The sequence below is a fragment of the Sylvia atricapilla genome, chromosome 4, assembly GCF_009819655.1.
Source record: "Sylvia atricapilla isolate bSylAtr1 chromosome 4, bSylAtr1.pri, whole genome shotgun sequence".
In the NCBI taxonomy this organism is placed as follows: domain Eukaryota; kingdom Metazoa; phylum Chordata; class Aves; order Passeriformes; family Sylviidae; genus Sylvia; species Sylvia atricapilla.
This window is the reverse complement of record NC_089143.1, coordinates 58,408,237-58,423,570: the sequence shown is the minus strand read 5'-3', so window position 1 is coordinate 58,423,570 and position 15,334 is coordinate 58,408,237. Positions and strand designations below refer to the sequence as shown.

The following is a 15,334-nucleotide window of genomic DNA, read 5'->3' as shown; positions in this document are numbered from 1 at the left end:
TCACATCATAGGCTTTCTTTAATCTGTGTAAAGCATACAAGCAGACTCAGAAAGGGATCTAACAAAACCACAATATATGATTTAAAAACTCAAGATATTTTCTGTGACACTGTCCTTGGCTGTGATTAACTTACCTGAGCTTCACACACCCAGGTGTCAGGGACATGCCCTGGACACTGTTCTGCTCTCTGTCACATCAGAAAACTTTCTACAATGCCACCCCTAGTCTTGTGGCATGCAGGAGAAAGTCAGCACCTGCTTTTTCCCTCTGACATCCAACACTTCCTCTCCAACATGCAATTCAGAAAACCTATTTTGGTGAAATGTTTCATGCCTTCTGACATCAAGAGATTTATCTCTAGAGCAACATGGTCACTGTGGCTCACAGGAATATTGCTAGTCTAAGTCCCTGAGAGAGTCTAGCAGTAAAGAGATGATTTATTCTAAGTAACCATTTAAGTCCTGAAGGTATTGCGAATATTTTAAAGTGGTATTTTAATGAACATAATTAATTTTACTGAAGATTCTTCTCAGCATCAGGGAGAATTTTATTAGCATATTTTATGTTTTCCTATTTATAAAATTATAGTACTTTGCTTTAAATAAGGATATCTCTTTATGGTTTCCCTGCTGCGTCACATACAAAGTATCTTACCGGGACAGAAGGAAAACATTGGGTTTAATATAAAACCAGTCTATTTTCTGGTAGAGATAAGTCATAGAAAAATGAGATTAAATAAATAGTATTTAACAAACATTTCCGTTTCCCACAGATCCATCTTCTATTACTATCTGGCAATATTTTTTCTGCTGCTCTTCTTTGAAAGACTCTTTGATCTTTTTCCTTTTCAGTCCCCCATCCCTGAAAGATACAGAAAAGAAACAGCCTTAAACTCACTTCAGGGTCAAGGCAGGAAAACATTACAATATTTAGACTACGTAGTCAAAGCAATTTCCGCTCTTAATGTTGACTTCTGTAAGACAGTGCTAAGTGATTATACGGCAAGACTTACCTCACCACAATGCCTTTCTTTTAGCCCAGCATTTAACAGGCAAGTAATTAATTTTCACCTAATGTTGTCTTTCTTTCTAGATCCACCTGTCAGCTCTGTTTCTCTCTATCTACTATATTATTCTAATTATTTTAATGTAATTGTTCAAGTAATAAAGTAGTATTTTCTGAATCAGAGTCAGTAAGGGTGATGGATTACAGTGCAAACAAAGCATGTTTTAAAAGATTCCATGCTGATGTTTCAGATGACAGAACACCTTTAAAAACAATTCCAGAGGTGTTGCTTCTTACCAAGGAAGCACAGACATTCCTGCCTGAGCAGCAATGACAGCCTTGACTCTGTCAGCAAAGTGAACAGCATCTTCTTCTTCCTGGAAAAAAAAAAATTAATTGCTTTACAGCATAGACATTTTCTCTGTGCCTCACTTGAAGAGATAGCTTTTGTCAGACACCAGGCACTGGGGTTTATGCCAGACCCACAAGCTGAATGTGAGCTGCAGGGCACTTCCACCTGATCCTGGTTTGCCACTATTTGGTGCCAAAAGAACTACATGGGAGGCTCTCTGCTTTCTGGGACAACCTCAAACAACACACAGCCTGAGGTCCCAGGTCTGGACAGAGCAGGGGATGCATCCCACATAAATCCATGCTCACTTAAAATTAAAACTGCCCTTTGTTCATTCATTTTTCAATAAATATTCAGAACACCTCGTGTAGTAATGCAGACCTCCTTGTAGCCAACATGTCACAGGCACTCTCAAAACACACAAAAGGGTAAGAACCTCTTTGACCATCGGTGGGAGGTACCACACATTGCAGACAATAGCCCAGCTGGTTAACACATTAAAAGCATAGGTCATCATGGAATGCTTTGTGCTGTTCCAGAAGGCATCTCCAAAGCGGGGATCATACTGAAAGACAAGAAGAATAAGCTGCCTTGGTTTAAATCCCATAAAACGCCTTTTTTTTTCTTTCTTTTTTTTTTTCTTTCTTTTTTTTCTTTCTTTTTTTTTTTTTTTTTTTTTTTGCCACAAAGTCACAATACAACTTATTAATAAGGGGCATATCTAATCGTACCTCCAGAAACCATCAGTAAATTCAGACTAAAGCTCCAACATTAATACAAGTGTCTAACAGTTAACCTCTACAAGTAATGCACAACCCCAAACTGTGACAGACTTGTTCAAACACAATAGCAAAACACTTATTTAAAACGTCAAAACTTGTTGTCTACAGATATGCTGACAACAAAGGTTTCCTTGACAATGTTCACACCAGTTTTAAAAACTTCCATAAGATCAGGCAACATTATAGTTTCAGAAAAAGTAACTAATATTTCCAGACCTAGAGTGACCTGGATAAAGCTACTCAGAAAGACTTGAAAGTGCCAAGAAAACTGCCTTTATCCTCAGAGCACACAAGAGCCAGGAGAGAAATTACATGTTTCCCATACTGTTTAAAACAAACCACAAGTTTCTGTCCCTCAGGGCTTATGCAGTACTTTATGCACACCAAACATATCTCTTTTCAAGGCTTACACACGAACAGCTTCTCTGACACGAGAAGCATTTGCAAGCAATTCTTCCATGTTTGCAAAAAATGCAGTTACAGTACCTTGATTGCTACGGGATGGATGGTTCCTCCTACCTCAAAGCTTCCCTTCTTAAACATCATTACCGATGTGTTGTTAATGCAGGTGCCTGGTCAGAATTAAAATAGATGAAGGGCTTAATCCACTCTGAGAAAAGTACCAGGAAATGAATCCTAAACTGTCTTAAGGAGACTTAGTTGTTAAAAGAGAAAGTCAGCTTTAGTTCTGGAACATAATCCCAGAGCCATGGATGTCTTCATTATGTTATATGCTAAAGTAAATAAACTGTCATAAACTGTTGTAAAATATTGGAAGATGACTTTTAATATCTCACAAGAGCTAATTAATTCTACAAACTAAAAACAAACACCTCGCTTCTAAAGACTGGACATAATAAACTGCACTCAATGGCAAGAAGTGAGAAGAGCAATAAAATCAATAAAGTTGCTTCCTACCTTCTGGGAAAATTAAAATGGGTAACTTGGCCTTATCCGCAATGTGTTCTCTAATTCTGTGGAGAGAAAATAAAATTTTAGTGTACACTTCATGTTTATGTTTGTCCAAGAATCTAAACATCCATTACCTCTCACACAGAATAAGAAAATCCCTTGCCCAATTGCCCTTTGCCCAGTCAGTTGCCTCAGCTGGAATATGTTCTGGCTTCAAGTCTTTATCTCAGTATCTCTTGCTAATTAAAAAAGTAGATGTTCTACAAAGCTTCAATCAAAGTATGAAGTTCCATTTTACCATTTTAATCAGAGAATGGTGGTACTTGAAGCCTTGAAAATAACTTCCCAGATTCCATCTATGAATGCAGTCAAACTTTTCTTTAGACTAAAATATATTCCAGATTCTAGTTTTCATGCTTTCTAGGTTCACAACATCAGTTTTACACGTACCTAATGATTCTCCACAGTTAGTTAAGTGATAGGTCACTATCTTACTACATTTGCTGCATCACTTAAATCCACAAATATCACCACTAAGCAGATTGCTGACACTGAAATCTGTCATTTTCCAAGACACCTGTCTTTCCTATATCTCTAAGAGCATGGAGCTCCTCTTCAGCCTGCATTAAAGAACAAAATCAAAACACCACACATCACAAAAATAAAAAAAGAAAACTGATGACAAAAATGACAACCCTGATGACAAATTACCACACCTGACCAGTCAATGAAGCAAATACCACACTACCTTACTTTTTCCTCACCAGGTGACGGTCTTTCATTTCCGAGCGCTCAAACAAGACATGCTGAGAGGTTTGCATGCAGGATTTTTGAATAAGTCCCAAAAGCCCTCCATGTACCTGGCCAACCTGCAAGCCCAAAAGAAACTTGTCACAAAGCAAACATACATACTTAAATGTTTAAATTCTAAACACAGATGCAATAATTTCTAAGCTTATTGACAAATTATACCAAGCCCCTTGGTCACAAATGTGCACACACCTGCCTGCATCTGGTTTTCTGCAGTCCAGAGTGCAAGTTTTGAATGCTGTCAAATCCCAGTCTTTCTACCAGAAAGTTTATCCTCTTACCCAATGCTACATCTACGGGCATCTCAACATTACTGATATTTACCAACTGTCCTGTTCATACCAAGGAATAGCATCCATCACTGGCCAGGATTAGAACATCCAATGGAGATGTGTGGTTGGCTACACAAATGCCTCCTTCCTGTGGTTTGTTCTCCCTGCAGTGACAACCATAAAAGTAATTAGTTAATGTTTATTCTCCAGACTACAGACCCAATCAGGTGGCAAGCACTGAAAAATATCTAAGTGTCTGAAGAGAGTACTTCTTCATCTACACACACCCTGCCAATACACAGCAGGAAACACAGGAGGGCATGTGAACATCCTGACAGAGTCTGGATGATCCAAGCAGCTTTTTGGATCAACTTGTACCATCACAAGGTACCCAGGCAGTAACGGAACAAGAATCCTGCTCCAAAACTTGAGATGTTAAATACTGCAAGAAACAGATTCCAGACTAATAAGGGCAAGGTGGCAGCACTCACCTGTTATGGAAATGAACAAGGCCACTCAGACATCGGACACCCAAGGTGGCACATATCATCTGGACCTGGTTGCTCAGCCAGCCTTTAACTCTAGAAGAGATGAAGCCACAGATACATTTCCAGTTCTATGGGGTCACACATGCAATGTAAGCTCTCTGAGTTATCCCCAAGTGCTGTTACTGCAAAGACCACACTAAGGCTCATACTGCATGTCTGCTTTCAGATGCCATTGCTGTAACACTCTCTCACAATTTCACAGGAGAGAAAAAGTCACCCCATGGTAGTCTACATCAGTCCTCTGGACTCCAGCAGAGTGTTCCAACTACTAGTTCAAATCCTTAAAGACAAACAGAAGAAATTGAAAGAACCCTCAGCAAACACCTACCTGCCATTTGGAAACTGTCCTACTACTGTAGAGGCCAACACCAGCAACAGGATGCTGAAAACAGACAAGCAGATGCTACGAAGTAAAATAATCTTAATTAAATGTCAGGAAGCAAAGCTGGAGGGGTAAGCAAGAAGACATTCTTATTTGGCCCTTTGATCCACTTCATAATGCTTCCTTTCAGCATTAATCGCATCTAACTAGTAGCAAACCACTAACTAACTAGCACACAAACCCCTTAATCCAGCTTTCTTGGACTTGAAAAGCAAATTAATTACTAATAAAACATATAGAACATGAGAAATTTACTTTTTTTTAAGGGATATTTGAGTTTAGATGGCTTCTTGGAAAGGTCATGCCAGGTTCCCCTTCCTCTGCCAGCCAACAGTATATTATTTCACAGCTTCAGTAAAAAGTACCATGAAAAACAATCCCAGCAATCTCTGTCTGGCTCACCGGAAAGGCAGCAGGAGGCAATACCGAATCAGGATGCCAGTGACCCACACAGCAGCCAGTTTCCAGCTGACATGGTGCAGGTTGGCATTGGTTCTGCTGAGGAGGTTCCAGGACAGCAGCTCCTCGGAGGAGAACCGCCGAGTGACTTCATCTTCTGCAACTGCCTCACAGCCCTTCTTGGAGAAGTACATGACATCAGCAAGGCTGAAACGTCCTCGGCACCGGCCAGCAACCTCCTCTTCCATGGGGGTCTCATCTCTCTGGATGATGCCTGCATGAGGAAATGAGCCTTCCTTCCACATGGTGAAATGAACAATATGGATTCCAAAGGGAGTAAAATACACGTGCTTTTCAGAAACAGCTCTCCTCCTGCTCAAGCACCATAATGCCATTGCTGCGCCTCATTTATGTACTGACAGTTCATTCCACAAGTCACTTCTCTAATTCTATGCCATACAAAGCCCCTAAATTGCTGAAGAAGGAGAAAAGTATTCCAATCAAGCTGCAAATAAAACCCTGAGCACAACACCTACTTCACTGTCGCTTACCAAATAACACAGGCACTTGCACCTAGAAATGTCCCCAAAACACTCCCAAGATGGCAGATCCCTCCTGGTGCCCTGACTCAAATTCAGGCAGAGTTTGTTGTTCTTGCTGCTGTTGAATAGCTTTATTGTTTCTCAGCTATAAAAAACACCTTCCTCTGCACGTTTTTTTTCTTGGAACCTTCTATCTTCCCCCATCCCTTCTTTGTTAAGAGTCGCTTCACTACCAAGAAACTTGAAAGTGCCTGGATTTCCCCTCTAGACATACAAAGCATTACACAGATACATTGTGCAGGAAGAATAACAACACCTTCTTGCTCTGCTATTTGTGAAATCACACCCCATAGGACAGGCACACAGCAAGTCTCAGATATCTGCTGAGGTCACTCTGAGACCAGATTCTTACCTGGCCGGTTACGATGACTAAAATTCTCCTGATTCATACCAGCTAACACTTGGTGTTTTTGTTTGCCCCCTCACCTTTTTTTAATTTTTTGAGAGGGTGTATTGGATAACATTAAATATGCATTATAAAATACACTTAATTTATCTTGATCAACCTAATTCCCCCTGATCAGACTCACAAAACTTTCCTCCATCTGTACTTCAGTAAAACCTTCAACTTGCAGGAAATCATCAGACCAGAAAATTATTAGCTGACAAACCAAGCAGCCTACGTGACTAATGACTAAAAATGGCACTACAAGTAAAAGGATAACTTTGGTCAAAGAAGAGGAAAAGTGGTTGGACAAAAAAATCATTTGGATTTTGCCCTCATGTCTAGAAAAGAGTGCAAATTGTAACTGCGATCCATGGGATGCTGTAACAGTTTTACCTGAGAGACCCTGGATTTTTTGCATGTGAGGAGTTACAAGAAACAAAAGATAACCATGCAAAGCCATGTCAAGCACAAAGAACACAAAGAACACTCATTCTTCCCAGTCCTGTAAAGAGAAAGCTGATGGAACCAGAAAGCAAAAAACAGTTATGAAAACAGGAATGCTTCCCAAATGGTTGTCAGCGATGTCTTTCTATACCCACACTAATCTCTAATTCCTTTTATTCACAAAACTCAATGAGAGATTATCTTTTTTATAACATGCTTATGTAGGTTTGTAACTTCAACAGATATTTGCTCATCAAACTCCTTTCTAAGTAAGACTGTTAAAAAGTTGCCTTTTTACAAGATAAATAGTGCTGTGTCCCCTTCATCCAGAGATCTTACCAGTGGAGATTAAATTTTCAAGTGCCATCGCCTTCTGCTTTTTTACTCCCTCCTCAATCTGCAGGGTGGCCCACTGTTCCCAAAACAAGAAAAGTAGATGTTGATGGTTTTCATTTCATCATTTCCAGACATTCTGTAGTTAGCTCAGGTGAATAGTCTGAGCCTCTTTTACCCCTGCCAGGTCTAGGATTTTCATTTTTCAAGTTCAGCCAGAAGAGTGCCCTGCATGCCTCATTTTATTTGTTATATAGAATACCTTTTGCCATTTCCAAGAAAATTGTTTGGCTCAAACTTGTTTTCAGGACACAGGCAGTTGTTTTTTTCTGAGGGGGGTTCAACAAATTACTGAGCTACCTATGAGACTCTCTAAGATCCAATGTGTCCAAAACTCTCTCTTCTCCTATTAGCTTCAGGCAACAGGATTATGCAAAATAATATCACTGACATTAGAGACATGCCGGAAAAATAGATCTAAAAATGGATTTTAAAGAATAAAAGAGATTACCTCCTTTTGAGGGCATTCAAGTGGTCTCTGTTGACAGAAAACGGAGCTGGCAATATTTGGTATCAATAGTATTTCAGAAGGCAACAGCTTTGGTAAGGAGCTTTCATCCTTCCCTGTAGTCATTTTTTGAGCTAAACCATCTCTTCTCCTTGTATACAGCATCATTAAACTCTCCATTAGCAAATTCAAATATAAAAATACACCTGATTTTTGAAGTTTTCCTAGTTTTGAATGTTTTCATCATACATACATAGACACATAAATAGTAGCTCTCTTAAATACTTAAATATCTCTGTATTTATGTCAAGGTACCAGGCCTAACAAAGGGCACAGGATGTTTGAGTGTAGGCTCTGTTCATTATCAAAGGCTCAGTGACCTACTCTGTTTATGCCTTCGCCTGCTATTAAGGGTTCTCATCAACAGTAGATAAGGATAATCCATCTGCTTCATATAAACTCTTGCTACACACTCTATTTCCCTCTAGCTGACATGTCACAAGTCACCACAAAGCTGATTTCAAATAGTCTTCACTGCATTACAACGCCTCATGTGCAAACACCAACCAGCTTTTTGCCACCCTTAAGTTTTGCATGCTCTCTACCAGCTCTTTCTGTAGCCATTAAAGTTAAGTCAGTAACAAAATGGGCACTTTGCCTTGACATAATTAGGATATTTTAGTTACTCTTAGCTGACCTATTTTTTCTTTACAAGTCATCATAAAATAAAAGAAAAAAGTGAAGGCAGAATAGGCTTTGATATGGTATTTTAAACTCCATTTTAAATCATTTTTGATAACACCATAAAGCAAACAACCCCCTCAAAAGGATTTTAAAAACTCACACCATGGTCATCTTGTCTATACTTTCCAATTATTCTCCTGAAAAGGTCAACAAGTACATCATCTCTCTCAATATTTTGCAACACATGGAGAGTCATTCAGAATGGTGGAGCCAGGGGATGTCATGAAAACAGCAGCCCACACACTGAGAAATGAAAGAACATACAGAACAGGTACAAGAACGTTGCAAAAGAGAGTCAAGGAAGATGTGGCAAATTTAATCTCTTTACAAAATACTGCTGGTCCTCATTCCTTCCCCAACATCCTTTAGGATAGTTGCATGGCATGAGGGAGGAAAAAGTATGAAATATTTGAGACTGACAAATGAAGCCTTCTGCCTTAGCCTCTGCTTTCGTGTCTCCTGTCTACCACTCTTATCTTGCCTATCATTGTCCTCCTACATAAAAAATCACCTGTCAGCTGGCCAGCACTGCCAGAAATGAGCTTGCTCATACTGTCCTGAAGGATCTGGAATACCTCCAGGAGGCTGGCTTTTGATACCCAGATAGAAAAAGGGTGACAATCATTGACAAAGCTGACTCCAAAAATACATATTAACTAATCTAAATGAGCAAGACAAGTCAAAACCAAAAAAAAAATTATAAAGTTTACTAGTAAATGACAAAATCTAGCCTTTTGCCACAGAGAAAGAGTGAGGCAAAAGTGGCAGGCTTTAACTATATAATCAAGGCTACAAAGGCAGTGTCCCTGAAAGATTAGGAAGAGCTTTCAAAGGCTGAACAGTTACACAGGGCTTATTACCTTGGAAAAGAGCTGGCTGAGATGGATTAAGATAGGCATCTACAAAGTCTGGACTGGTACAGAGCAGTTGCTTAAGGAACAGTTACCCATTTTCTCCTCTACTGCAAGAACTAAGGTTTACCATGGGAAAGCTTTGGGCAGAGCCTGGGAGCAAGAAAAAAAGGCAATATATTTCCACAAACCATCATGGGACACAAAATTCTCCTAACTCGTGGCTTGGCATGGGAGGCTGAAACACAAGCAGTGAGGAGGGAATACAGGTGTACAGTCACCCAGGTCTTTGCCTTTCAGTCACTAAAATTGAATTGACCATGTCAAATTGAATTGACACCTGCCAAAGCCATCTGTCTGGGTCAAACTCTGGATTAACTAACTCTGGAGTGACTGTGTTGTCTGCATTCTGCAGCATCTGTATGTATAATTTGTTTTCAAAAATGAAATAAGGCTTTGTGATTGCCTTTGTTTTGCACAGTATTGGGACAGAGCTGTCACGCTGGTCTTTGTTGCAAAACAGTAATGAAAGGATGTTTTAAATACCTTACAAAAAAAACACAGATGTTGCAACTAACAGAGAATTTAAGTATTAAATGTAGCAACTTCATTCCTACGTTTGCTGAGTGAATGAGAACTCAGGTGTTGCACTTTCCCCACTCCCATTTCTGAAGAGATAAGGACACAAGGAGTCCAAACATCACAGAGTTGATCCCACCTGGAATACTGAATACTTGACAGCTTAACTCCAACAGTCCATTGGTTTGAGCTTCCTGTAATTAAATTCTAAACAAAATAAGGGTGCCCAATACTTCATTATGTTAATTACTGTCATCACAGGACATGACATGAAATACAAGGTGGAATATTCATTTCCTGAAATCTCATTCCTTGCAGAATTATTCCTCCCTTTTCTCTTTCAGCACCCCATTTTTCCATACTATGGAATAATTCAGTTTTGCCTCTCTCTCCATATTTTACTACCTCTTCTCCCATATTCTCACAAAAGTTTTCTAATCACTCATTATATGAACTTTTCTCACTCTTTTCCTCATGTGTGACAAAGGCTTTGAGGCAATTCCTCTATGTCAAGTCTTCCACTACGGTGGCAAAGAGAAGGTTGGTAGGTTTTCAGCACAAACTAAAATCACCATCTAAGATCAAGCACTTGTGACCTCTTCATCCAACAGTGGCTTCTGACTGGCCTCATTTCCCCTTGCCCATCACAAACATGAACCCAGATCAAATGGTGTGAGTGTTACACTCAGTGTCAGAGTGTCCTTATGACTGTCCACTCTCAGGCTGTGAAAAGGGTTCAGAAATCTCCTGGTCTCCTGGCTGCTCCATGAGGACTGATGAAATGGGTTGAGAAGGGTTTGTCTGGGATAAAAGCACAGGTATAATTTGTTTGGGTTTTGATGGAGAGGCCAGCTAAGGATAACCATGTATTTAAAAGCACAGCAGTGCAATTTTTCACCAGCTGAAGTGTCTGCAACATCTGCCATAATCCAGTAGGAGTTTACAGCATGAGTTATCTCCATGCCCAAGTGAGCTCTCAATGCAAAAACTACTCACAACTTTTAGCTGGCTGATTTCCTTTATCTCAAGAAGCAGCAATGCTCCAATTTCATACAGAAGTTCAGATCTTGTAAAACTCCAGAATATTTCCTGGCAAATAGAGCTGCAGCTGTTTAATGTGTTTCTTTGACTTTTCACAGGGCTCTGAGAGCATGGCATAGATATCATCCTAGCAAATGCATCTTCTTTTGCAATGGCTGGAGTAACATCCCTGGCACAGCTTTGCTACTGTTTTCATCTCCAACAAACCCCAGGATGGACAAAGCTCAGAGAAAAAGATCATTTACAAATAAAAGTTTACAAGCACATGTGAAAGGATATGTATATTTTTTAGGCAACAAAACCCAAACCATGATCACCTTTATAATTTCCAGAAATACTTGAAGCATAAATTAAGGGTAATAGTAATAATAATAGTAATAATATGAACTAATAGATATGCAATTGAGAAATTACTGTATTGGAGGTCTTTCACTATTATATTATCCACATGTCCTCAAAAAAACCCCCAACCAACCAACCAACAAAAAACCCACACAAAAAAAAACAACCACAAAAAGCACCTGCAAAAAAAAACCCAGTCACCCCAAATTTTCAAACCTTGAACCTTGCTTTTATAAAATGATTAATTTTCTTTCTAAAATAACAAATATCTAGATCACTTGAGAGAAAAGCAGCAGAGGATAAAAGTTATTTCCATGCATGATTACATCTTTCCCATTTATTCCAATCACCATTCACAGTGCTAAAACACTTCAGTGAAGTCAACATATCAAAGTGACTTATCATATGCCACCATTACTCATTGCTTAGTGATAGATCTGAAAACTTGAGTTTAAGTCTAAAGACCTTTTTTGCTCCCAACAAATTAAGTAAGGTTTAAAGAGATACTTGCTTTGAAAACAAAACTTTAAAAATATTTTTTAACTTTGAAATCCTTGATTTCATCTCCACTCTTCTATTTTTCTCAAGTTGCCAAACATGGAGGAAAACAAAACATGTTTTCCCTCTGCTCAGTTGTAAGAAACAGATACAAAGAAAGTCCTCAGGTGAGAAGTTTTCTATTAATTCTGCTGGTCTACATAACAGACTAAGCCAAATGCAACACAGTGGGGAGACCAGCCATAGTGCTCAAGGCTGGATTTTTGCTGAAGCATCACCCAGTTGTTTGGCACTTCCTAGAGCAGTGATATTCCTGCAATACTGTCAGTAGCAGTGTGCTAATACGTGACTAAGCATCTGCAGCACTCCCAGCTCAGCTCTCTGGGAAGGCATCCTCTTTCACCATCCCAGAGGACAACAGGAACCACGGGTGGTCTCTGTGCATTATCCCATCAGCAATATGGCAGGAACACAACACCACAGCTAGAAACCACTTACCACCTCTCTAGGCTTTCAATGTCAGGTTGTTCATATCTCAAACACACCTACTTTAAAGCTGACTTATCCCAAGCTGCAATTTTGGCCATACTCTGGTGAAAAAGCCCCGGGATTCCAAGAACAGGCCCAGCAATTCCATGCACAAGCTTTAACCCAGCATTTTCCAGTCCTACCCTTCCTTCCAAAGAGCCTAGTGGGCCATATTACAAGCAAAAGGGACCTAACATCCCTTCCATCCTTCCTCCCTCCCATTCCCCACCAAGATAGCTCTTAGTTATTCTTGCGGCACAATGAGACGCATTTGACAATACTTCAAATAAAACCATTGGAATCAATTGTAAGATAAAAACAGGGGAAACTCCTTTTTTGCCCACAGGACAATTAGGGAACAACTTTGAACTAAAGAACAAAATGAGTCAGCCTAAACAGCAGTGCGTGGAGTTGTGCTGTTCCTGTTATTAGCTGCTGTGGCAACAGGGAACTAGACACAAAAGGCTATAGCTGATCACATAACAACTTACTTATTTTTCAATACATTGATCCTCCACATTGTGAGCATGGAATTATCATGCTCATAACCTGTTACAAAAACTGTGGAGAGAAAAATACTTAATGTGCTTTACAAAAGAGAAGCACCTTCCTACATAAAACACACAGAGTGAGCCAAATGTCTCTTGGAGTTGGGAAAGCACAGGGAAGAAAAAAAAACAGAAATTATTTTGATGCCCACCAACTGCAGCAGCAAAGCTGTCCAAAGGCAGGTTTGATATGAGAGTAGCTCTTAATTAGGGTATGAATAACAATTTAATTAGCATACCACTGGCTGATTTAAATATATTTCACATATAAAGGCCAATATTACATACAACCACCTCAGGCAGTCATTGCCCGCTGACATCAGTATCTGAAAAAAATAAGTAACCCCTAAATTTTGCAGTCATGTGCACTACTCTAAGTGATGTTCACACAGCTGAAGACAGATGCTACCTAACAGCTCTTAATCAGTATTAAAACAAATAAAACAAACTAACAACTTCCTCCAAACCCACCAACACCCCCCAAACAACAACAAACAAAAGAGAACATAAGAAGAATAAAAGACAGAATCGGCAAGGTAAGGTGGTCATGATATTAACTGTATCACACTGTTACAGACGTGTTCTGCTGCAAAACAGATTACTCCAAAGGCTTAATGATAACAGCAACAATAATAGTAACATGTTTGCTGCCACAAGTAGAAAGTATATTCACAAAAAGCAGGTTTATACCAGAAGCACAAAGTTAATCTGCTGGAAAATGTAAATGCTTCACTGTTCAATGTGATGAATTCACAGGACCTCCTTCTGGTTAATCATGGATATCAAAAGTCAAACTTGAAAAACTAAATGGGATTCTGACTTATAAAAAGTCCCAGAAAGCTTTTACTGATAGAAGCAGGATCAGGATCTTAGCCATGATCTGTTTATCTAAAAAAAAATGACACTCTTTTTAGAAGGCTGCACACAGATTCCTTTAAGTCTTGTACAGCAGAACTTGTAACTGCTGGATCCCCCAGATTCATAACTGACTGAAGCAAACACACAGAATCAGTGATCCAATCTGGAATATTAATTCCATGCAATTAAAATAATACAAATAAAACCATTGAAACTTATATACATCTAAAATGTTTTATATATATAAATGTATATGCATATTTTATATATACAAATATATATTTTATATATATATTTTTATATGTGTATATACATTTTTATATATACTTATGTATAAAAATGTATATACATCTAAAATACATTATTTTATTACTTACCAACTCCCACAAACTAATAGATCTTTTTCTTTATATTTGACTTGTCATGAGTTTCAACTTGCATGAAGCATCCTATCAAGCATAAACTAGAAGAAGGTATCTCTACTTTAACCACCAAAAAAACCTCAAACCAGTAGCATATTATAAGCCAGCACATAATTAGGTATCATTAAAGACACACCTCAAAATATTATCAAATAGAGTAAAGCTGCAAACAACACATGCAAATGAATGGATTTTTTTTCTGCTGACTTTTATGGCATTTCTATCAAACATACAGATTTTTGGTTTTTTATTAAATGTGTCCTGTAGCAAGCACATACCTTTTGAACTCACTTACCTCTAACATTTTAATTACAATTTTCACATAGAAATGAGAAATCCCCAGTGAGACTCGAAACATCGAAGGCAACAAAACTAATGCCACAAACAAAATCATCCAGACGGACAAAATCTTGCCTTCTGCAAGGCCGTGGCCTTCTCTATTTTCTTCCATGTTTGCTCCTCCAAAATGCCAACCAGCTGCCTTTCTGGGAATATATGCTCATCTGTAGTGGAGAATCTAGCAAGCTTCAAGAGACTGAGGCAAATAAAAATAACACATTCTAAGAGACAAAGCTGTCTCCAGGGGAAGGAAGGCTGTTGCTCACTGAGGACTGACACTACTGATACTCTCAATGATAAGGTAATTTCTACCTTTTGTCCCGCCCTAACTCCACCCACTTCCTTGTAATTGATAAGCATTTGCTCACCACGGGATGAGCAAAGAAAGAAAAAACATGATAAGTAATATTATATGTTAGATAATTAGATGCTGCCAATAAGGAGCCTTGTCAATGTGACAACTGGTTTTCACAAGGTGTCCTGCCAATAAATTACAATACAGAACCAGGTGGGTGTGTTTTTTAGACTGGCTAAAATCTTCTCTTCTAAATCTTATTAATACACACGAAGCATTTCTCCAACTGACATTTACACAACTGACTGTGACTTATTCAGTCAGATTTTCTATTTCATGGTGAGATAACAGCCTTGTTCTGATATTTGAACAAATGAATGAAACAAACTTGAGGGGCAAGTCAGTCTTTTTCTATTTTATTTTATTTTTTAATAATATGTATGAAATGAAGATGCAAGTTTCAGCAGGCAAGGATTGACAAGTTAATAAACCTGCTCTCCCCACTCTATCAGAAATTTGCCAAAAAGCCTGTATTACAGGGTTACAAAATA

General features: G+C 38.8%; 1 protein-coding gene across 4 annotated transcripts; it reads right to left on the bottom strand.

Moving 5' to 3' along the window:
* Positions 1 to 14,733, bottom strand: LOC136360636 (glycerol-3-phosphate acyltransferase 3-like). 4 transcript variants are annotated; one of them, XM_066318037.1, is made up of 12 exons: positions 14,445 to 14,733; positions 7,237 to 7,309; positions 5,467 to 5,737; positions 5,011 to 5,085; positions 4,626 to 4,715; positions 4,205 to 4,298; positions 3,806 to 3,921; positions 3,059 to 3,114; positions 2,627 to 2,712; positions 1,795 to 1,923; positions 1,304 to 1,383; positions 1 to 862 (listed from the first exon to the last, which is right to left on the bottom strand). In XM_066318037.1, exons 1-12 carry the CDS (start codon positions 14,598 to 14,600, stop codon positions 748 to 750), a joined length of 1,341 nt encoding a protein of 446 aa, XP_066174134.1. In that variant the 5' UTR covers positions 14,601 to 14,733; the 3' UTR covers positions 1 to 747. The 4 variants fall into 4 exon arrangements, with proteins under 4 accessions (XP_066174134.1, XP_066174136.1, XP_066174135.1 ...); XM_066318039.1 differs by having other exon boundaries at positions 2,660 to 2,712; XM_066318038.1 differs by having other exon boundaries at positions 5,011 to 5,064.
* Between the last annotated feature and the right edge of the window lie 601 nt (positions 14,734 to 15,334).

Coding starts and splice junctions, on each gene's coding strand:
- LOC136360636 (XM_066318037.1), bottom strand. CDS start 14,600: ATGGAAGAAAATAGAGAAGGCCACGGCCTTGCAGAAGGCAAGATTTTG. Junction 5,738..7,236: donor TGAAAATTTAATCTCCACTG/GTAAGATCTCTG, acceptor TTCCTCATGCAG/GCATCATCCAGAGAGATGAG. Junction 4,299..4,625: donor CTTGTTCATTTCCATAACAG/GTGAGTGCTGCC, acceptor TTGTCACTGCAG/GGAGAACAAACCACAGGAAG.